This window comes from Barbus barbus, assembly GCF_936440315.1.
Source record: "Barbus barbus genome assembly, chromosome: 7".
Taxonomy (NCBI): domain Eukaryota; kingdom Metazoa; phylum Chordata; class Actinopteri; order Cypriniformes; family Cyprinidae; genus Barbus; species Barbus barbus.
In genome coordinates, this window is record NC_136735.1 from 17,633,297 (window position 1) to 17,656,596 (window position 23,300).

The window sequence follows — 23,300 nt, forward strand, 5'->3', positions numbered from 1 at the left end:
AATGGCACAGTTAGTCTATTAGGTAAACACGCTGTTTGTACAAAATGCTGTGGCAGAAATCACACAGGCTGAATTTGTTACAACGTCACCTTCAGCAGATTGGTTTTACCTAAGGTTGAAGACATCTCTCCGCCGTAACAAATATAAGAGTTATATATTTCCCGTTAATTTGCTATGTATAGCCTATATGAAGAATGTTTTTAATAATTCATTACATAAGCCACTATGCTTGTTCTAATACTCACGAGCTCAAAAAAAGGGCAGGTAACTTAGGGCGTGGCGCGTCTTTTTCCTGCACAGTGTTTTGAATCATCAATCTAATTAGACAGCTGTATCTCAGACAGCCGAACTGAGGAACAGCATCACACGTGGATCACTCAGAGGGGTGGGTCAGTGGAGTTACTGCTCAGCTTTGCCTTCGAGATACTTGTAGTTGTTGGTTTCGAGGCTCGTAGAGTCTTATATCTTTGCGAATGCATTGAAATTGCACTAAGTTTGTTTTAATCTTATATATATTCATAGCAAGATGACTTCATATACGTGGATTTTACTTCTTCTGGCAAGTCTTGTGGCAAGAGCGCAAGGTATGGTTTCCTATCTGAACTGTTGACTATTTGTTTTGGTAACAGCGCTTGTAATAGTTGTAGCACTGGGAAGTATCCTGCCCAAAATAACGCAACAAAGACTTTTTGACGATTGCCACTGCTGACCGTGCTCTATATGAACGATATAAACGCTTGTTTTAATTGCTAGTATCTGAAGCGGTGAATTAAATATGTTTGCCCAATATGCTGGATACCGTTTTGTATTACAGAAAAAGTTGAATGTTTGAATGACCAAAAAACTTTGGTTTGGTGCATTGGTTTGACTCTTTGAAATGAAATCTTCCTGCATGACTCACCAACCCATGGGAAACATGGCAAGAGAAGTGTAGCACCAAGCGTGTTTGTTTCTGAAACATGTTTTTGTTACACTAACAATAGCTTAACCATGGTATTTATTGTAAAACTGTGGTTATACGAATGGTGAACAATACCCCCCCCCAAAAAAACCAAAAAAACCTGGTTACTACACTTTTACTACAATAAAACCATGGCTGATTTTCGTAAGGGATATTTTTGAAGGCATGACTAAAATGTATGATCCTTCCAAGTATTCCCGGCTCCCTTTGCTTTTATTCTCAGCTGTTGGTTCCTCTTTGCCTCTCAAAGAGCCATACTTCCTGTGTTCCTGCATTGAGTCTCAAAGTAAATCAACTTTTTGAGTCTCAGACGCACCCACATTTTAATTTTAATGTTTTACAAGTAATACTAGCATCACTCAAGTTTGCCTGATTCTTCGCTTTTCCCAAACCCTAAATGTAGTTCTTCCCAAATGTATTTTTTATGCAATGCAAGGCGATTGCATAAACATGCACCCAGATAAAAGGATCGCTCTGGTTTCAGTTGTGACTCAACCACCAGTCAATATCCTGGGTGTTTATGTAGACCACAATGACAACAGTGCATTGCCCTGGCAACATAAGTCACAGGATGTGGCCTCTGCCAGGGTGTTTTGTGAAAAGCACTAGATACTGTCTTGTTACTAACTTAGAACACTTTAAAGTTAGCTGCAATGCTAATAGCCTTTCTATTTGGAAAATGATTCCTTTCAGTGTCATATGTTGCTTCACTTTAGTTCGATTTGCATCCTTTATTTGAGTTTTGTACTGTGGTGTGGAGCCACATGTAAATTGCATAATGCAACTCAAATCAGGCTAATTGGTTTCCATTTGATCAAATTTAACAATTTGGATTGCTAATGAACTAGTTCATAAATTAATTAGTCAAATTCCATTAAGCATTTATGTGCTGTTTATTGTAATGAATATTTTACATATCAGTTTTGTTTGGAGTGTGACTGCGTATTGCTTAGATATGCATACATTTGTTGCTTGCAGTGGAAATATTGGCCATAGTAAATCCAGTGAGTGCTTTTGGAAGTGGTTGGATGCATTCTCTATTGGAAAGTTTTTGCAGTTTTTATAGAACACAGACTGGAAATTTGTATATGCCAGTTTTCAAGACATGCAGTTTTGATTTAGTTAAAAGAGATTTGATTTAAGATTGAATTTTGATTGGGATGAAACTGGCCATAAAGAAACATACTAGAGAAATGCAAAATAGTAAAATAATTTTCTTGCAGATTTTGACCTCTCTGATGCTCTTGGTGATGACGAGCGTAAGTAAAGAGGACTTTCTATTTAATTTGTATGGTCCTCTCTTTATGTTGATGGTCCACGATTTAATGTTATATATTTAAATGTAAATAAATACATATTAAATATAATAAAGTAGTTTGCAAGCAAATGTAGATCACTGTACTCTCAACCATGTTTCTGCATAAACGGTTCTAGTATATCATTATTTATATTGTCGTTTCAAACAATTAACAATATTATTATGATCTTAAGCCCCTGCGAAGCCAACAGTGAAACCAGCCCCACCTAAAAACCCAGATTCAGGTAACCTTTAATATTATACTCAAACATTTTAGTTGCTATATTTCATAATTGTATTGATTAAGTTAGGCACATTGAAGTACTGTATATACAGAAACTTATTTAACAGTTTTTCTTTGCTCTTGTAGGGTTTGATCTTTCAGATGCCTTTGATTTGGGTAAGACTGTTTGGGCTCAAATACTCACAAAAAGAGTTGAAATAAATTGTCATTTTAGTCTTTAATTTTTATCACACTTTTGTGGTTTCGTTTATTAGGGCCCGCTGATTATATGATGATCAGTACATTGATTAAACTAATTGTTTATACATGTCCTCAATTGTTTATATATTTTAATTTGAAATGTATAAGCGTTCTCTGTTCCTTATGTAACATGATGGACATTGAGGCATTTAATGGAAAAAAATAACACTACCTTTTGAGATTTCAATTGTTTTGTTGTTTTTGTTTTTCAATTTAATTTTGTAATTACTCAAAGTAATGGTTTTGTGGGAAAATGGACATATCAACATTTTTTTTTTTCCTTTAAATTGCAGTTCAGTAAATTCTTCTTATACCAATTGAAATTCCTCCATCCCTTGGTTTTCAGTTTAATAACTAAACTTGAATTACCCTAGATTCAAAATGGAAAAACTTTATGACCATTGTTTTTGTATACAGACCCTAAAAAACCTGCAGTAGTTCCCCCCAAAACAGGAGATGGTAAGAGAACATTATACTGAGGTGTTTATGTAATTAAGTGTAAAATTTGTGGGTTACACTTTTATTTTAAGGTGCCCTTATTGTAGTGTTATCATAAATTAATTAGTAACATGTTGCTGAAGTTTAGGGTTAGTTGAAAGTAAGTATATGCAACAAGGACACTGTTGAATTAAATGCTATAAGATTATATAGTAATGTTTAAGTGATCCAAAGTGTATTTATTTGGAGTTTTTATCGAGATCATTTAAGGGAATTTATTGATTTAGTTTTTTTGTTTTGTTTTTAAATAAGATTTTTAATATAATTCATGTACTGCATTGTTCCTTTATTTTATTTGCAGATAAAAAGAAACCATCTGGAGGTAAAATATACATATGCATACACGTCATTGTAGGTCAATTGTTTCTACTTCAGATCAGGTGTTACTTCATTTTTGTTCAGTAATCAAGCTGTCACTGTAAAAATTAACATGATGTTTTCATTCTCAGGTGACTTCGATCTGTCTGATGCATTTGGTCCAGGTAAAAATGAGTGTTTTTGCATTTTCTCTGGAACGTTGAGGCTGTGTCTAGTGTGCTTGTTTATGTTTACTCTTTCTTTCTTTCTTTAAGGAAAAAAAAAGATATTGGGTATTAATGTGTTTCACTAAATAGTCATGTTAAGCTACAATTAGCTTTTATTCCTGGCTATTACCAGTGCTATTGGTTGTCCTATTTTTCTTGTTTTAAAGGTGCTATTTAGAATGATTTGAAAGACTAACAGATTATTCCATAAGTTTTCTTTGTATTTTTTCCCACTATTTCCAGATACTGAGCCCAAAAAGCCTGTGGTCCCACCCAAAGAGAGAGGAACTGGTATGTTTCTGCCAACATCTGTTTAAGGCCATTTCACACTGAGCGCGATGCGAAAAAGCGAGGCGAATCACAGACGAATGGTGCTTTCACACTAAGTGTGAAATAATTGATCGCCTTCTGCTAATTCATGCCTGCACGCTGAGTGGCGCCGGCCAGCAATGCATTTTTCCTCAGATATGTATCTCGTATATTGTGGACATTCGACCGAAACTGCCTTGCTTTCTGTTGTTGAAGCCCTAAGACTTGCAAGAGCGGCTGACAAATCTTCATTACTCATCTTGCTAGATTTGTCTGCTGCTTTTGATACAGTCAACCATCAGATCCTCTTGTCAACCCTATTGAGAAAGGGCTTCTCAGGAACCGCACTCCAGTGGTTTGAGTCTTACCTCTCTGATAGGTCCTTCAAAGTATCTTGGAGAGGTGAGGTATCCAAGTTGCAACATCTAGCTACTGGGGTGCCTCAGGGCTCAGTTCTTGGACCACTTCTCTTTTCTGTCTACATGGCATCACTAGGTTCTGTCATTCAGAAACATGGCTTTTCATATCACTGCTATGCTGATGACACTCAACTCTACCTCTCATTCCATCCTGATGATCCGACGATAGCTGCTCGCATCTCAGCGTGTCTATCAGACATTTCTTGCTGGATGATGGACCATCACCTTCAACTCAACCTAGCTAAGACAGAACTGCTTGTAATTTCAGCTAACCCATCGCTTCATCACAATCTCAGCTTCCAGTTAGGCTCATCTACCATAACTCCTTCAAAAACAGCCAGAAACCTTGGAGTTGTGATTGATGATAAGCTGAATTTCTCAGACCACATTGTTAAAACTGCCCGGTCCTGCAGATTTGCATGATATAATATTAAGAAGATCAGGCCCTTTCTCTCGGAACATGCAACGCAACTCCTTGTTCAGGCTCTTGTTCTGTCCAGACTTGACTATTGCAATGCTCTCTTGGCAGGTCTTCCAGCCAATTCTATTAAACCTCTACAATTAATCCAAAATGCCGCTGCAAGATTAATCTTTAATGAGACGAAAAGAACGCACGTCACACCTCTGTTCATCAATTTGCACTGGCTACCAATAGCTGCTCGCATTAAATTCAAGGCATTAATGTTTGCCTACAGAACCACCACTGGCTCTGCACCCCTTTACCTAAATTCTTTACTTCAGACTTATGTGCCCTCTAGAAGCTTGCGTTCTTCAAGTGAACAACGAATTATTGTACCATCCCAAAAACACAGAAAAACACTTTCAAGGACTTTTTCATTAACTGTTCCCATCTGGTGGAATGACCTGCCCAACTCGATCCGAGCAGCCGAATCCTTACCCATCTTCAAGAAACGGCTAAAAACTCATCTGTTCCATCTTTACTTGACCCTCTAACTCTAGCACTATCTATTCTAATTGTATTTTATCTATGTCTTTTTATTAAAAAATAACAATAATAATAATAATTATCTGTACTGCGTTAGGCTAACCAAGACTTGTAATAGCACTTGCACGTTGTTGCTCTTTTGTTGGTTTTGATTGCTTCTTATGTCCTCATTTGTAAGTCGCTTTGGATAAAAGCGTCTGCTAAATGACTAAATAAATAAATAAATAAGTATATGGATTTAACATTGAACGCTGCTCAATATACATTAAATTTAAGTAAAATTTTTATAAATTAAGTTTGGTTCGACCCCAGAAACACAAACTATCTATAATGCTTACAAGAATACATCCTAAAATATAAATAGAGGTACAATTAGCATCAAGCTACACTTGAAAGTGTATGTAGTTATTGTGTTGAAAATGAAACCACTTAAAATCAGTTCGAAACTGATTTTATTTCTGTACACTCATAAAAATAACAAACTGTTCCTTTTGTAAAATAATGAAAGCACGCGCTTTCTGCCATCGCTGAAGCTGGAGCGCGTCGGAAAAAAGCATCTCTGTTAAAGCATTTTACTTGCGCCTTTCCATCGTCTGATAAATTCCGCTTTCTCTCCGTCAAAATTATGTATGTAGGCTGTATTTTATGTTGTGAATAGCCAACCCTTTCCATTCAGCAGATATTGTTGCTTCTGGGCTGTGCATTGTAAATCACAGAAAGTCTACAAATACGTTGTCTTCCAAAAACTCTAGTCTTTTATTTGTCACGTCCGTAATGCATGTGTATCCTATATTCCTCATCGTTTATTGACTGAAACTTTACTGATGTCTGGACTCTATTTTCAGTGGTTTAGAAAAATATAAAGAGATGGTTCAATATAACTATTGGTAATGAATAATTTCTATGAGAATATATGTTTCAGGTTTTGACTGAGAATGTCACGTCCATAATCTTTGAAATACTTGATTTTTTGTTCAAAGTTGAGAGGGTAATTTTTGTAACGCAACAATAAATAAATAAAAATTCACATTTTCAAAACTATTTTTGTGAACGTTCATTAGCTAGTGTGCTCCACATTTTCACTGTATGATTCTGATGTTCCATTTACCCTACTGTTTTATTTTATTTATTTATTTATAAAATATATTGGGCAGAACTGAGTTAAGTATATTGGTCCGGCCCTCTGCAACCGCCCAAGTTTCTCATGTGGCCCCTTGGGAAAATTAATTGCCCACCCCTGCTTTAGGGTCTGAAAAGTCTATAGCATACTTTGGTTAAATTTTCTCAATGGTTGTGCAAAAGAACACCCTTGTTACCTATTCAAAAACAACTCTGTCACAGTGACCCGTTTCGGTGCATATCTCTTTAAATGCTAATGAGCTCTGCTCACCCCGCCCCTCTCTTCTGTGTTGTGAGGAGCCGTTCTCTGAGACTGTTAACTTTAGCTGCATTTTTCGCGGAACTAGCTTGTTGTTAGGAGATTAAGGATTGTGTGCACATTTTATTAGTCATTTTCAATTCAGTGAAGACACACAATTGTGTGTTAAAAAGTGTATTTATACACTTTAAAATGTCTATCATACTGCTGTTCTCATAAAACTTTGCATTTATTATTTATCAAGGTGGTGGAAGTTTTGATGACAAAGACCTCTTTGATGTGAATGAAGGGGGTGAATACAAGCCCGATGGAGGCAGAAGTGGAGGTTTGCATCATTATTTTTCTTAGATTTGGGTTTTCTTAGTTTTTTATGACTGATATAGCCAAGTTTCAAGTCCAACCCAAATGCAGTCACAATTACCTAAACCTGAAAACATTTGTTAGTAAATACTCTTTCTAAGACGTACATCGGTGCTTTGAGTGAAACTGATTGTGGTTTTTGTTTTGTTTTAAGGGCGAGGAGGAGATGTTCCGGAGTATAATGACAATGGTATTTATTTCCTTAAATTCATGGAAAATACTTTGCAATTTGGTTTAGAATTTTTCATTTTTATTTCGTAATCTTGAATAGTAAAATATTTTTCATTTTTCCTGAAGTTCATTTGTTCATGTTTCTCATTAGGTGGAGGCTCTGAACAACCTCAAGGTAAATATTAAACATTTTAATTTTATGCAAATTGTATTTAAGGTTTTAACTCCATCTATCAGTAATTGTTTTGGAAAAACTGTCGGCCACAAAGTGAAGGTTGTTATCAAGTTTCCTAACGAGTCCACCGAAATATATGAAAACGGGAAGTTTTTTTTCTTTAGCTCTCACTCCCTCTCAGTTCCTCACTTCACTTCTAGCTGTTTATCCTTTCCGAAGCTTGGTTTTCTTGCCAGTGTTGTTGTCTTTCCCAGTGGAGTTAGCGTGTCCCCTGCTTCAGATTGTTTCTTTAATCAAGAATGAGACAGTTCATGAGTCTGACCACAAAGCTAAAATATTTTAGCCTACAGAGTAAGTGAAGTGACATTCAGCCAAGTATGGTGACCCATACTCGGAATTCGTGCTCTGCATTTAACCCATCCAAAGTGCACACACACAGCAGTGAACACACACACACCGTGAACACACACCCGGAGCAGTGGGCAGCCATTTATGCTGCGGCGCCCGGGGAGCAGTTGGGGGTTCAGTGCCTTGCTCAAGGGGACCTCAGTCGTGGTATTGAGGTTGGAGAGAGCGCTGGACATTCACTCCCCCCACCTACAATTCCTGCCGGCCGGGGACTCGAACCCGCAACCTTTGGATTACAAGTCCGACTCTTAGGCCACGACTTACCCTGAAGACCATGAAAACTGCACTAGATGACTAACTGTCACAGTTCTTATATAAGGACAGGGTGGTTCAACAGACAAAAACAATTATTGTGGGCAGTACATGTTGAGGTTTTCCACTAGCAGATGTTTTCTTCTATGTTGGAATTGTTAATGGTTGGTGAATAGTCGAATGCTGCACTTTTAGTATATTTGAAGACTGATTGTTTTGACTATTCATTCTGCCAGTGGCTGTGCGCTAAATCTCTGCTTCGATTGCCTGTCGTTGCAGATCTTAACCAGCAGTGGCTCCAGATTATCAAGATGCTAGTCGATAATATACCAGAAGGCCTCAGTGTTTGGATTTCCCAGTTTAATCAACTAGTAAAGCCCCTGCTAGAGCAGTTATGGGAACTTCTGAATGTAACAGAGGAAAAGGCAGAGCTCTAACTGTCCTGGATAGCAACCTTCTATTTTTAAATGGTTTTACACATTGTTTACATGGTTGTAAAGTTATACTCGGTTGTAAGGCTAGGACTGCTGGTGCTTATGGTCTTTTCAGGATGAGATGCATGTTTGGTAATGATCAAGTGATTAGTGATTGTATTGATTTAGGCATTTGGCAATGAAGAATTAATCTTGTATTACTGGTTTCTGTTGGTAAAGATTATATAATAAGCCTATACACCTATTGTTAAAATGTTTGCAGTTGGTAAGGTTTTTAAAAAGCATTTTGAAACAAAAATCTACTTTTATTCTTCAGTTAAATTGATAAAAATATATAATATTGAACTATCAACATTGATAAGAAATGTTTCTCAATAATATGTAATACAATACTGTTTTTACTGCAAATAAATGCACACTTGGTAAGCATGTGAAATTTCAAACAATAAAGTTATTTAACATCTTATTTAAATGTTACCAAATTACTGATATTATTTATTTATATATAAGCAGTAGGTGGAAGCCAAAGTATAAATGAATGGTGATTCTGGCTGTGAAAAAAAAGATTGTAGCATCTGTTTTAAAAAGGGATGTCCCCTTTGTCTTTGCCTCAGGACATCCCCTTGCCCCCTCCCCCCTCTTCCTCACAATGTAGATTTGTAAGGCACACTCTGAATTTTTTCCAATAGACATAACAGATTGACTGGTTTTGCATGGCATGTCTCAAATGAAGAGTTTCTCATCTCAGCTGGTTTTATGGTACAGTGAATTAACCCCAAGGCCATGTTGAGGATTCCAGTACTGTTTCTTTTTCTCTGCTCATGGCTGCCATTTTTATTTCGCATTTCTTGAGAATGAATTTTTGTGGTTGAATCCTTGTCACACAATTCTCTTTTGGCAAAAACTTGGTTTTAGACTTACTTGACCTCAAATGTACCACAAGACTGAAGTTGGAAATGTTTGTCTGTGTGTGGGTCTCAACCAAAAGCTTAGCGCATGCAGGGATTAAATCCTAAATCTCAAAAAGAGTAGAGGCGCTATAGGGATGCTTTTTTTAAGGGGAAAAGAGGCTGATTCATTACACAGACAATCTTAAAAATCAATTCTCATTATTGCCATCAGTGGTTTCATGAGACATAGACTGCTGGCAAATCAGATATTTTTTTTAAAAAAAATCATGTCTTTTAAAGCAGACTGTCTGCACTATTAATTGCAAGTGATCAAATCAGATTTGTGTGTCCAGGTGTAACCAACTTATCTGCTTTGCTTATGGCGCAGATGTACCCAAGTGGTTGAGGATTTCAGGGCTCAACTTACACACAACCCATGTGAATATGTAAAAACCTAGATGAGGCCATTTCTGTTAATCAAAAGGTTCTAATGCTACAACATTCTTTTATATTTTCTTCACACTAAAATTGTTATTCTGCTGTATGCCATTGTTGGAAAACACCCTTTTGGAGCATTTTTTTTTTTTTTTTTTTAACCACATATGGCAGGCATGTATTTTGAAGCACATGGTAGCATGTACTGTTGTTAATCGTTTGCATATATCCATGTTGGCTGGTTTTGTTTTCATGAAACACCCCTTTTAACGTTGACGTTCTTTGGTGTTTGTTTTAATGTCTTGGTTCACAGTTTTATTCAGGCTAATGATTTTTCTGGTTTCTTTTCCACAGAAGTAGCTATTTTCTGTCACTCTTTTGATTTCCTGAAACATTTTAGCAGCTTTTTTGTATCTGTGATTCTTTATAATAAAGTGAAATGTGAGAATTCCCTCTGTTTGGTTAATGTCATAGTCACACCCCAACGGCTGTGACCTGTTCTTTTAATTGTCAGCACATCTCACTGTGTAAACCCCATCAACAATGGCACAGTGAGAATGTACTGAGCAAGTGTGAAGAACACTGGCCTACCAGCTAATTAGCAGTTGCCTCTTATCTAGCTGCCTGAAGTTTAGGGAGACAAATCTGCATACCTTCAGATCTGAAATAATTTTGCAGTCATTAGTTTAGATAAGTAGTTTGCTTAGTCAGTTGACCTTCTCCTGCTTGTGTGATGTGTGTGCGTACACAACAATGAGTTTAGTAGGCAACGCCCAGCATGCTTTCACTGGATCACACGCCCCAGTGGTGTCACAGCAACAATTTCTAGTTTAGTAAATTGCACAATTTCAAATATGTAGTGACTCACTTTTAGTATTATGAATCTCTCTCTTTCTGATCTATAGTACAATTCATTTCATTTAGTGACTGCATGATTTTAAATTGGGCAAAACCCTAAGTAAGTCTGTATGCATGCTGTAAACCATACTAGTTGCTATATCTGTTCAATTAAAAACAGGTCTAGTTGAAGAACAATATGTACAGTTAACATTTGCCAAGTTTTCTGTGGAGAGTAGGAAACAGTTGTTGCACCCCCTAGTGGTCAAAACTATTACCGTTTTCTTGCCCTCATGTTACATTCCCATGTTAATGTAGTTTTGATATCAAGCTCTAATTAGCAACTGATGAAGCCATTTACAAAATTGCTCACTCTTAAAGCATTTAAAAACCAGCCCTTGTCCTCTCTTATTGTGAGTGCTATCCCTTTAAATGTATCCCACAGGCGGAGCCATGGCTGCCATCATCAGTTCTGTGGGTGTTGCTATCCTCGGTGCCGCCTCAAGTTACTTTGCTTACCAGAAAAAGAAACTGTGTTTCAAAATACAAGGAGGTGAGTTTGGCACTTTTCTTCAGTGAAAGGATCAGAATCCTTATACAAGCACTACCTTGGTTTTGATTTATATAAGAAGCTTACATTTTTGAGCAGTTCTGATTCCAAAAACAAAACAACTCTTTAGACTTCAAACTTTTTTACTCTTAAAACCTTTTAATCATTTGCTTCATAACTGTATATTAACACTTGTGGGAGCCACAGTACTTGGGTTATTTTGAAGTAGCTCAACTAATGCAGCAGCTCTTGTAGAGGAAGTGGGGGTTGGGGGTATGATGTGGCAAGCAGTTTGACTGCTTTGCTTGTATTACTAAAGCCCTCAGGTCCTCAACAGGTGGCTCTGTGGCGCAATGGATAGCGCATTGGACTTCTAAGCTACACTTAGAGAAGTGATTCAAAGGTTGTGGGTTCGAGTCCCACCAGAGTCGTGTTTTTTGAGAGTGTTCAAAAGAGGCTAACAGTACAGTTAGTACAGAATTGTCCGAGTGTAAGTTATGTCATAAGGCTTTAGTAACAAGGTTTATGAAAATGGCTTTAACAAAATTAATTCATGGGATAAGCTAAAAGGTACCTTTTTTATATAGGGCAGGATCCAGAGCGTGGCAAAAACCGTGGTACTCGATCTGATCCTCAAGGTAAGGTGTTTTTTTTATTTATTTAATTTAATTTTTCCTGTGTGTTATGTTTTAAGCTTAACGTGAATCTAAGAATGCAATTCTGACACGGTCATATATTATATTATTCACATATATATATATGTATGTGTGTGTATTATTTATTTATTTTTTCAACCAACTTTTGATACCATGGAGAGAAGTTATATTTGTTAGACCAGTTTTCTTTTATGTGGATTTCATGCATTCTGATACAAGTCTCACCTAGTAGATGACATAATTTACTATTTTCTCTCCCAAAGTTCTCAGCAACCTGCTCCGTTTCTAGTAACTGCGTTGGACCTGCACACTGAAAGTATATATGCACACTGAGCATGTACAGCTATGGAGAGCCTAACCCTACAGGACACATCTGTTACATGAAAAGCTGGTTTAAAACTAATATCTTAAGAATCTTACCCCCGGTTTCACAGACAAGGCTTAAGACTAGTCCTAGACTAAAAGAATCGGAGCTTTTTCAAATGAAAGAAACGTGCACTGACTGATCTTAAAATGTCAGTGCCTTTGTTTTGTCTTAAGATGCACACCAGTAATGTTTTTTTCTAAGGCATGTTTCTAAAAAATACTTAAATGTCCTAATTGAACTATGGCCTAATCCTGGTTTAGGCTAAGCCCTGTCTATTAAACCAGGCCTTAGAGTAAGTGTGTTTTTTGTTTTGTTTTCTTTCATTTTTTTAAGTTGTAATGTTGTAATCTAAGTTGTAATGACTCTAATCTTTATTTGAAGAATGTATCTTTTTTTGTATTCAATCTTTTGTGTAACTAATTGTTCATCTTTAGAGGAGGTAGAGACACTAAATGGCTTTTAGTGTTCTTTTAGTATTTCAAATAGTGCCAATGTAAGATACTGCACTTTAAAAACGACAAATTGTTACTATTTTTGTAGAAGTACAGCAAGTTGCATAAGGGACTTGCTATTGTAAAGTGTAAGCTGTCTATACAGGTGAATGCATCAGATAGGCTTTTGTTCGTTCTTGCAATACTCAGAATTAGAAACTGCCTTCTTTACCAATCAAACAGGAGACTCTGAGGAAGAGGATGATGAGGTTGCTAATTACGTATGCTGATGAGTGGCAAAATGTCAACTAAAATAAAATTTTAAATTATGGGATGCCAACTCACCTCTGTATCATTTGCTTTTTTATATATTTAAATAGACTGGAAAAATTTGACAAGGTAAAAACGCTTATTACTGTAAATACTGCTGAAGATGGATGAGTTTATAATCACAAGCAGTTTGCATTGAGTGCATCTCATTACCATACAGAGAAATTATGATTGGTGTTATTGTATGTGTAATAACGTGTCTAGTGTCTAAATTATGCATTTGCTGTTTCTTAACCAAATAAAGTCTGTCCATTTCTGGATTAATAATTATTGTTATTCTGATGTTGCTGGAATATAAGGCAATATTGTGTTCTTTCATTGAGCGCCGCGGTTGTTTTCCTTTCAGTATTCAGTGTAATAAGTTAAATGGGTCTATATTAGATATCGGTAGATCTATGTTCAGTTGTAGTAGCGTGGGTTGAATGACCCCTGTCGCGTGACCGTTAGGTTACTCAGTTTTCACTCGTCACTGAGCGTGGAGTGAGGCGCGCTGCTATTTGAAGATAGCACGACTATCGTTTCATCGATTTGCCATTTATTTTAAATTCTGCTATTTACGTTATAGCACTTGTTCCATCCAGATTTCCCTCATTACTCAGAAGAGCGATAGAAAAACTGAGATGGCGGTTAAGTTCCCCCTTCTTACCCTTTTCGTCCAAATGTCATACACTAGACAATAAATAAAAATATAGCCTAATTGAGCACCCTTAAATCATTGAGTGGGTAGAATGTGTGATGTTTTGACCTATTCAACCTATTTACATACAAATGGCGTTTGAAATGTCACCAGTAGTAAGCACTAAGCACTCTATTTGCATTTCAAGCCGGTTTCATTCGAAGTTCAATCACTGACCATACAGTGAAGTGTCATTGTGCCATCTGCTTCCTTTGTCTGCCAATGAGAAAGGGGTCAGGAAGACAACAGTGGCTTGTGTATATCAGTAACCAGCTCATCACACTGGCTGCTGGATGTGATGGGTCAGTGAGTTAAACTGGAAACCTTCCTTGTTATTGCGAGTCAAAAGTTGGACAAACTTTTTTATTATTGTATTGGTAAGACTTCACAATATAAGGTTTCATTAACAACGCATTAAAATGAAGGATGTATTTGTTATTTATTCATTCTTATTAAAAATAATAAAAATGCATTCATTGTTATTTCAACTTAGCATTATATTAACTAAAATACAACTAAAATTGATTTTAATAATGTCTTAGTAAATGTTTAAATTAATATTTACTAAGATTTCTAAATGCTTCAGGTGTATTTTTAATTGTTCATGTTAACAAATGTTAATGGAATCTGTAACACTTTAGTATAGGGACCCATTCTCACTATGAACTAGTTGTTTATTAGCATGCATATGGGCTATTTATTAGTACTTATAAAGCACATATTCTACCTCCCTAATCCTACACAATACCTGAACTTAATAACTACCTTACTAACTAATAAGCAGTAAATTATATTTAAGGCAAAAGTCGCAGTTGCTAGTTAATAGTGAGAACTGGGCCTTATAATAACCTTCCATGGTCACTTTATTTTAAGTAATTTGATGCCTTCGTTTTATTCACTATCTGGTACATTTTGTCAAAAAATTAATTTAATGAATTTAGGCATAAGACCAAAGTTTGGTTAAAACATAATATAAGATGATCATTTAAGTCAAATGTGTCTAAAAATTTTCATACTAATATTGTGTTTGCCCAAAGCACATTCACTGCACTCTTGTCTTGTTTTTACCAGTTCTGCCTGACGTTATATCTGTCTCTGACTCTCAGGGGCTCAGGCCTTTGTGACCCTGGCCACCACAGATGCCTATAGCATGGGATGTTTAGTAGTAGGCAAAAGTTTGCGCAGGCATGGAACATTGAGGAAGTTAGTGGCTATGGTTTCCCCCAATGTTTCAAGGTGAGAGAGTAACTATCCTCCTCCATTGATTTTGAAACAACATTAATGCAAATATCATTCTGTACCCTGATCTAATTACACTTTTCCATGCATGTGCAAGTCTGTAATAGTTTTCAGTGCAACATTAAATTTATTTTTGGTTGCTTACCATCTATTTTGGATTGTCTTTGACTTTTTTGGCTCATTAATTTTTATGCATTTGTCTAGATTGGCTCTGGAGGACGTGTTTGATGAAGTTGTAGTAGTAGATGTGTTGGACATAGAGACAAGGCTCATCTCACCTGGCTGCGACTTCCTGAACTGGGGGTCACCTTCACCAAACTCCAATGCTGGACCCTTACACAGTACAACAAGTGTGTTTTCTTGGATGCAGACACACTTGTGAGTACTTGACAGTGAAGATGGCTACTAAACACCTAGGTGTTCAAAATTATTGATTTAGGAGCAATCAGTGGGGAAAAAAATGATTTGATCCCCTGCTGATTTTGTACATTTGCCCACTGACAAAGAAATGATCAGTCTATAATTTTACTTACATTACTTTTAGTCATTTAGCAGACACTTTTACCCAAAGCGAATTACAAATAAGAAAAACTAAAAGTTAACACTCTGTAAATACTCTATACACACACACACACACACACACACACACACACACACACACATTTAAGAAAATACAGAAATTAAATAAAATTGACAAATGCATACAACAACATTTCAATAGTATTTTAGGTTGATTTGAACAGGTAGAGACACAATAAAAAAAAAAAAAAAAAAAAAAAAAAAACATTTAAAAAAAGTTATACATTGATATGCATTTTAATGAGTCAAATAAGTATTTGATCCCCTATCATTCAGCAAGATTTCTGGCTCCCAGGTGTCTTTTATACAGGTAAGGGGCTGAGATTAGGAGCACTCTCTTAAAGGGAGTGCTCCTAATCTCAGTTTGTTAAATGTATAAAAGACACCTGTCCACAGAAGAAATCAATCAATCAGATTCCAAACTGTCCACCTGTTACGGGGCTGACGAGACGTGAGACGTGCGGATCCATATGCAAAGCTTTATTAGAAAACGTGGTCATACAGGCAGGGTCAGAAGACAGCAAACAGGTATGGCAGAGGCAAGACAGAGCAATCCGTGGAGCAAGCGTGGGTCGACGATCAGCGAACAGTATTCAAAGGGGCAAGGCAGAGAGATAATCCAGAAACGAGAGCAATAGTCCAAACGGGGAGCGAACAGAGTCCAAACGGCAGAGGCGAAGGGTAAAACCAGAAAACACGGGCAGGGTCAGACACGGAAAGGAAAACAAGGCAAGACTATGAAAACTAAGAACGCTTTGTAAGGTAGCAGGCTAACAATACTCGGCCCCGAGCAAGAGCAAGTCCCAGACTTAAATAGTGAGTGAGTGATTGTGAAATGATAATCAGGTGTGTGTGATGTGTGAATGGTGACAGCTGTGATCTGTGCAATGGATTGTGGGAACTGTAGTCCAGTGTGCTGTGTAGTGTAAGAGTCAATGTGGTGAGTGAGTGACATCTGGTGGCGAGTAAACGGAAGAGCATGGCCAGGATTCGTGACACCACCATGGCCAAGACCAAAGAGCTGTCCAAGGATGTCAGGGACAAGATTTTAGACCTACACAAGGCTGGAATGTGCTACAAGACCATCGCCAAACAGCTTGGTGAGAAAGTGACAACAGTTGGTGCGATTATTCGCAAATGGAAGAAACACAAAATAACAGTCAATCTGTCTTGGACTGGGGCTCCATACAAGATCTCACCTCGTGGAGTTTCAATGATCATGAGAACGGTGAGGAATCAGCCCAGAACTACACTGGAGGATCTTGTCAATGATCTCAAGGCAGCTGGGACCATAGTCACCAAGAAAACAATTGGTAACACACTACGCCGTGAAGGACTGCAATACTGCAGCGCCTGCAAGGTCCCCCTGCTTAAGAAAGCACAGTACAGGCCTGTCTGAAGTTTGCCAACGAACATCTGAATGATTCAGAGGAGAACTGGGTGAAAATGTTGTGGTCAGATGATACCAAAATTGAGCTCTTTGGCATCAACTCAACTCGCTGTGTTTGGAGGAGGAGGAATGCTGCCTATGACCCCAAGAACACCATCCCCACCATCAAATATGGAGGTGGAAACATTTTGCTTTGAGGGTGTTTTTTCTGCTAAAGGGACAGGACAACTGCTCCGCATCAAAGGAGCGATGGACAGGGCCAGGGCATTGAAGCCTGACAGATTTGGAGGTGGCATTGAAGTCAGCCAAATGGGTCGTGGATGGGTATTCCAGCATGACAATGACCCAAAACACACGGCCAAGTCAACAAAGGAGTGGCTCAAGAAGAAGCACATTAAGGTCCTGGAGTGGCCTAGCCAGTCTCCAGACCTTCATCCCATAGAAAGTCTGTGGAGGGAGTGGAGTTTCCAAACGTCAGCCTCGAAACTTTAATGACTTGGAGAGGATCTGCAAAGAGGACTGGGACAGAATCCCTCCTGAGATGTGTGCAAACCTGGTGGCCATCTACAAGAAACGTCTGACCTCTGTGATTGCCAACAAGGGTTTTGCCACCAAATACTGTCATGTTTTGCGAAGGGGTCAAATACTTATTTGACTCATTAAAATGCAAATCAATTTATAACTTTTTTAAATGAAGTTTTTTTTGCATTTTGTTGTTGTTGTTGTTATTCTGTCGCTCACTGTTAAAATAAACCTACCATTAAAATGATAGACTGATCATTTATTTGTCAGTGGGAAAACACACAAAATCAGCAGGGGATCAAATAATTTTTTTCCCCCTGTATGTATTCAAAAGCAAAGTTACAGGCTTTTTATTAATAGCCTTTTATTCACAATATGTAATAATAAAATGAACACAATGTTACAGTGCAGGTAAACTACAGACTTTTAGAGAATAATGCATGAGGTGTTGGTCCCACAATTTGGCTGTAATATAACTCTGTGCGGCAGGTACTGTGTAATGATGGGCTGTTTGAATATGAAGAATTGTCTGCTGCACCTGATCCAGGTTGGCCGGATTGCTTCAACCCTGGGGTATTTGTGTTTAGGCCCTCCCTGAATATCCATACCCAAATACTGGAACACGCTGCACAGCACGGCAGCTTTGATGGTGAATCACACGGTTATATTTAGCTGATATTACATTCAGATATTTTAAGTTCAGTCTAAATCGGATGCGCTCAAAGCCTGTTGGAACTTTAATTAGCCTCAAATGCTGCTTTGTCACATTTGTATTTTTTAATCTTTAAAAATAAGAAAACCGCATATACCATTCAGAGGTTTCAGAACAATTTTATTTGAAAGAAAGGAATACTTTTATTCAGCAAAGATGCATTCATTTGAATTGACAGTAACATAATTATACAAACTTATACAGGATTGGAATGGTTTGGAAGGTTGAGTAAATAATGACAATTTTTGGGGGAATTATCCTTTTAATGTTTCATATTGTATTCTACTATATTCTTGCAAATAAGAAGCATAAAGGCTTCTTTCAAAAAAAAAAAAAAAAAACTTAAACCCTACAAACTTTAAATGATAGTGTAGGCCTATGCAACACCGCATTGATTATTTCTTTCTTTTTTTATTCTTTGCACAATAATTTAGCACTACCAATACATCTATTAATGACATTATTATGCCATGTCGGGTCATGTATAGGTGGAGACCAGGGTGTTTTAAACACTTTCTTCAGTGATTGGGCAGTAAAAGATATCAGAAAGCATTTACCATTTGTGTACAACCTCACAGCCGGTGCCGTTTACACGTATCTACCAGCATTTCAGCAGTACGTTTTCACACAAACTCTCATTAAGTATAACAATTATTCCTGTATTTGTGACCTGTTTAGTAAACTAATCACATATGACATTTTTATGCATTTCACAAGTATGAAAAATATGCATTCTGGTTTATACAGGTATGGCCACCATGCAACAATTGTCCACTTCCTGGGTGGGACTAAACCCTGGCACGTTTGGTATGATCCACAGGCTGCCAGTGAGTCATCTTTAAGGGATTCCAGAAAGAACTTTCAGCAATTTATGAATTTATGGTGGGTGGAGTACTACAGTCAAATACAGCTACAAGTTCAGAAGGATGACAGGAGTGAAGACTATGTAAGAGTACACTCACATCAGATATTTTGTTGTTGTTGTTGTTGTGAATACTAATAATACATACGTGGCCCGCTTGCCTGTTCTCATGACTTAGTGTCTACAAAATGCATAAATCTTTTATCCAAAGCAACTTTGTATTCAAAGAATACAAACCAAACAAATGTTTTGCAAACGATCACTTGTAATCACCCACCCCCCCACCCCCAAAACAGAAGAAAATTCTGTAATTTAGTCACCCTCATGTGATTCCAAACATGCATGGCTCGCTTTCTTCTGTGGAACATGAAAGAAGATATTTTGAAGAATGTTGGTAACCAAATGTTTAAGTTCCTATTGACTTCCTTTGTATATTTTGTCCATACATTTGAAGTCAATGGGCAACAAAAATCTTGTTTTCCAACGTTCTTCAAAATCTTTTTTTTTTTATTATTCCACTGAATAAAGCAGTTAATGTGTTTGGAACCACATGAGGTTGAGTAAATGATGACTGAATTTTCATTTTTTTGTGAACTCTCATTTTAACACACCATTAGCATAATTATCTTATTTAATGGACCTAATATTACATTGTATTTAAACTGTCAGTCATCTCTGGTCTTTCTCTTGGTTTGCAGTCAGTGCAGCAGTTGGTTTCTCCACAGACACATCAGACTCCATCACAAAGCCAAAAGAGCAGCACTGAAGCCCACCACACAGAGATGATGATGCCCTCTCTTCCTCTGACTTTGGACTCACTAACAATCAGCTCTAGCTCATCTGAAAAGTCAGAGGAATTGGTGAGTGGTACTGCCCAGAGAAATGAAGGTTTGAAGAAACGACACGAAGAACTGTGAAAAATGACATTATGCACTTTTGTTTTGCCTCTCGCTTCGAGTCTCTGTCTAAACTCAACTCCACCTCATTTAAAAGTATTTTGCCCTCTGGGCTTTTAGACAAATCCAGTGACACACCCAAAAGTGACTCACCACAACACAAAGAGAGCATAAACAAGATCAGATGGTTGCAAAAACACAATGACTGCAAAGAGTTCAGTTTACACGCAATGCAAAGCCTTAGCGATTAAACTGGGTCAGAACCTTTGATTTAAGTAAAGGATAAAATTGTTGTCAGTTTGCTGTTTATCCATTCAGTCCATTTCTTTCATACTCCATTTCAGAATTTAGTTTGAACCAGTAGACACATTCCAGTACCTCATATGATTGTACATGCTTTATGAATAAAAAATTCATTACATTTATGCTGCATACATGCCCTTATTTTTTTTGTTTCAAACTATTTTTTAGGAATTAATTAACATGCAGTTAACAAATACAATAACAAGTTAAGTTCAGCTGAAGCAAAGTTAGATAAAGATAAAGTTTGTCATTTCATATCTTGCCCACCATATCTTAGTCCCCTCCCCCACCTCCACCTCCAAATCCTTTGAATTAATAATTTATTGCATATATTGTGAATGTGCATATATTTTGTCATGCGTATTTTAGGAGAAGGCCTATGTATTTATTTAATTATTTATCCCGTCATGTCAGAATATTTTGTTTGATGTCCTGACTGGTGGGAAGACCCCTGTAGTCAGCCCTCCATCTGAGCAAGAGAGTGAGCGCACAGAACCAGAGACTGCTGAGGATTCTGCCACAGCCACTGGAGAAGCTGTATGTAGACAAATATGCTGATTTACCTGTTTTGGGGAAAATGACTGATTTTGTTGTTGTAGTTCTTTTAATGCTTATTAAATCTTTCCAAGATATTTTAGTATCTGAGCTTTGTTCAAAAAGATCAAATTTGTTAATTAAAAAAAATGTATTGAAAAAAATCATTGGGGTATTTGAAATAAAATAAACTTTAACTTAAACAAAAGATAAAAATACGAACAATTATTTTATATATTATATTTTTTAGAAATATAAAAAAAATAATTAAATGACAAGAACACAAAATTAGAAAGAAAAAAAAACTAAAATATGAATAGACAATGTGAAAATAAAACTATTTCAAAATATGAATAAAAACTGAAATGGTATTTTTTAAAAATGATACTAAAATAACACTGCTTCACAAAATGAAGTTTGAGATGGGTCTGTTTTTGTAAATACTGCCATCTAATGGTGGCACATTAACTTAAACTTAGACTTAAATTTGCAGTTATGAATCCACCAGTGTATTTCCCCCCCATAACTACATATAATTATGATTTTGATAGCAATGGTGTTATTAAAGTTAGATTTTTTTTAAATATGATCCCTTAAATTGCAGGCTGCTGCTGAGAGAGAGGTGGACGACCTGGAGCATCGACGCATGTGGGAGGAAGGTTGCACCGATTATATGGGTAAAGATACCTTTTACAACATCATGAGGAAACTTGACCTGTTCCTTGATTAATTTTGTGTGTATGTGCTGGATGTGTGTTTATGAGATTATATAAAAACCCTATCTCTATATAGTTTGGTACTGTATATCCGTCATTACAACTGTTACATTTTCCCCGCCTCAAAAATAGCTGTTTTTCTACCTCAGTTGTGTATTTGGAGCAATCACTGGATCAAAAATACTCTGAACAATGTCTCATATATAAATGCAACTTATGTTAAATGTAAACAAATAAATGTAAAAATCTAGTAATCGAGTTTCTGTATGAACCTACGCGTGTTAAGATCTATCTGTATGATTTAGGCTTTGCTGTGATCTTTTGTTTGCAGTTTTATTAAATAATTGACTAAATATGCTATATAGCTGTTAAGGGGATACATTTGACTTACTGTTTCAAAACAATCAGTATATTAAATCATGAGAAAATAATTGAGAAAATGATTTAGTATTTATTGTCAATGTCCAACAAAAATAATGCAACACATCCTCCAACCAAGAGGAAATGTGCCTAACACACGATGTCCTTAAACGTCTTTCTTTGCAGTGCCCTACAGCAAAATTGTAATGTTTTGCCACTAGAGGTCAGCCTATAAACACTCTCTAGCTTTAACACGTTCACAAACTCCACTGGCAGAGCATAACAGTCTGAGTTTAAAATGTTTCAAAAGATGATCAAATAAATAAAATCATAAAGGCATTATACCTCTGAGTTTTATAAAACATATGTGTCTCTCTCTAGAGATGCTTAACATAACCTTGTCTCCAAATGTCACCACAAACATTTATAGTAAGCAAATTTAGTGGCCAGACAAAGTCAAAGCCAGTTCTATGATGGAACCCTGTTTTTAAACCCTTGTTCCACATGTTTTAATATTAGATCCATTTATTACCCTCTGGCTCTGCCTTGTTAACATGACAGTTCTTTGAAGGCATGAACTATTTATGCTTATGTTACTCAGTCAATTAGAGAGCATCTTTCTTTTGATTTGGTTCAATAAATCAAGCCAGTCACGGTATAGTGAGGTCTTGGCTTCTGAATGCTCGCTCTGTCTTCATGTTCTAAACTGAGCACGAGAGCTCTAATTGAACTCTGATTCACTCTAAATGTGTATTTTAACCATTACTGTAGTAAAATAATTGACAGTTGACATTTAGACAAACCATATACTTTTACATCCATCAGCATATGGCACTGGACAAAAACAGTTTATCAATCTGAGAGATTACCTGTGCTGTGTGTCACGGTCTGGTACATACCCATGTGCCTTGAAACGAAGTAAATACTGCTGCCATAAAGTGTTTTAGTCATGTATGAATCCAGTAAGGTTTATTTGACCTCTTCCACATTCTGTGGTTGTGTTGGTGGGATTTTGTTGTTTTACCTGCTTTCCACATAGATTTCACATAGTTTTGTGTTACTTCAATATTAATAATTCTGCTGTAGTAATAAATAACATAGGTGTACCACATAGTGAGACAGAAGTAAAGATGTTTTCAGTTACAAATGTTCTCCCACACTTTTAGAGGATATAGCCTATAGAGGACATTTGACTAGCTTCTCAAAATATGTATGTTGGGGAAAAACTAAACAAAAAACATAAATCGGATGAGAGCTCATCTGATTACAACCCCATCTCATGCGTATAAATAGTAGCATACACCAAATAAAAACAAAAACTTGTGGTATTGATATATGCAAATTTTGACTTTGGCGTGTATATGCTACGCAATGGGCAATTAGGGTCGTGGGGTAGATG

At 36.8% G+C, this 23,300-nt stretch overlaps 1 protein-coding gene and 1 pseudogene across 2 annotated transcripts; both read left to right on the forward strand.

Moving 5' to 3' along the window:
* Window positions 1–363: 363 nt before the first annotated feature.
* On the forward strand, window positions 364–13,379 carry LOC306873284 (CD99 antigen-like). The gene is made up of 15 exons (XM_079422470.1): window positions 364–385; window positions 523–584; window positions 2,185–2,220; window positions 2,453–2,503; window positions 2,629–2,658; window positions 3,160–3,201; window positions 3,542–3,562; window positions 3,690–3,722; window positions 4,008–4,055; window positions 7,061–7,141; window positions 7,331–7,366; window positions 7,499–7,522; window positions 11,224–11,331; window positions 11,916–11,966; window positions 12,248–13,379. The coding sequence occupies exons 2-15, from the start codon at window positions 527–529 to the stop codon at window positions 12,271–12,273; spliced, it is 645 nt and encodes a 214-aa protein (XP_079278596.1). The 5' UTR covers window positions 364–385; window positions 523–526; the 3' UTR covers window positions 12,274–13,379.
* Window positions 13,380–14,086: 707 nt separating this feature from the next.
* On the forward strand, window positions 14,087–21,555 carry LOC306872709 (glycogenin-1-like; annotated as a pseudogene). The gene is made up of 9 exons: window positions 14,087–14,090; window positions 14,895–15,024; window positions 15,232–15,405; window positions 18,008–18,167; window positions 18,719–18,845; window positions 18,978–19,197; window positions 19,791–19,952; window positions 20,706–20,828; window positions 21,430–21,555. The product of its transcript is annotated as a glycogenin-1-like (transcript).
* The last annotated feature ends 1,745 nt before the right edge of the window (window positions 21,556–23,300 follow it).

What these genes read in the sequence shown, in the direction of transcription:
- LOC306873284 (XM_079422470.1), top strand. Translation starts at nt 527, where the DNA reads ATGACTTCATATACGTGGATTTTACTTCTTCTGGCAAGTCTTGTGGCA. An exon ending in TCCCCCCAAAACAGGAGATG is followed by an intron (nt 3,202 to 3,541) that starts GTAAGAGAACAT and finishes TTTTATTTGCAG; the next exon opens with ATAAAAAGAAACCATCTGGA. An exon ending in AGGCTCTGAACAACCTCAAG is followed by an intron (nt 7,523 to 11,223) that starts GTAAATATTAAA and finishes TGTATCCCACAG; the next exon opens with GCGGAGCCATGGCTGCCATC.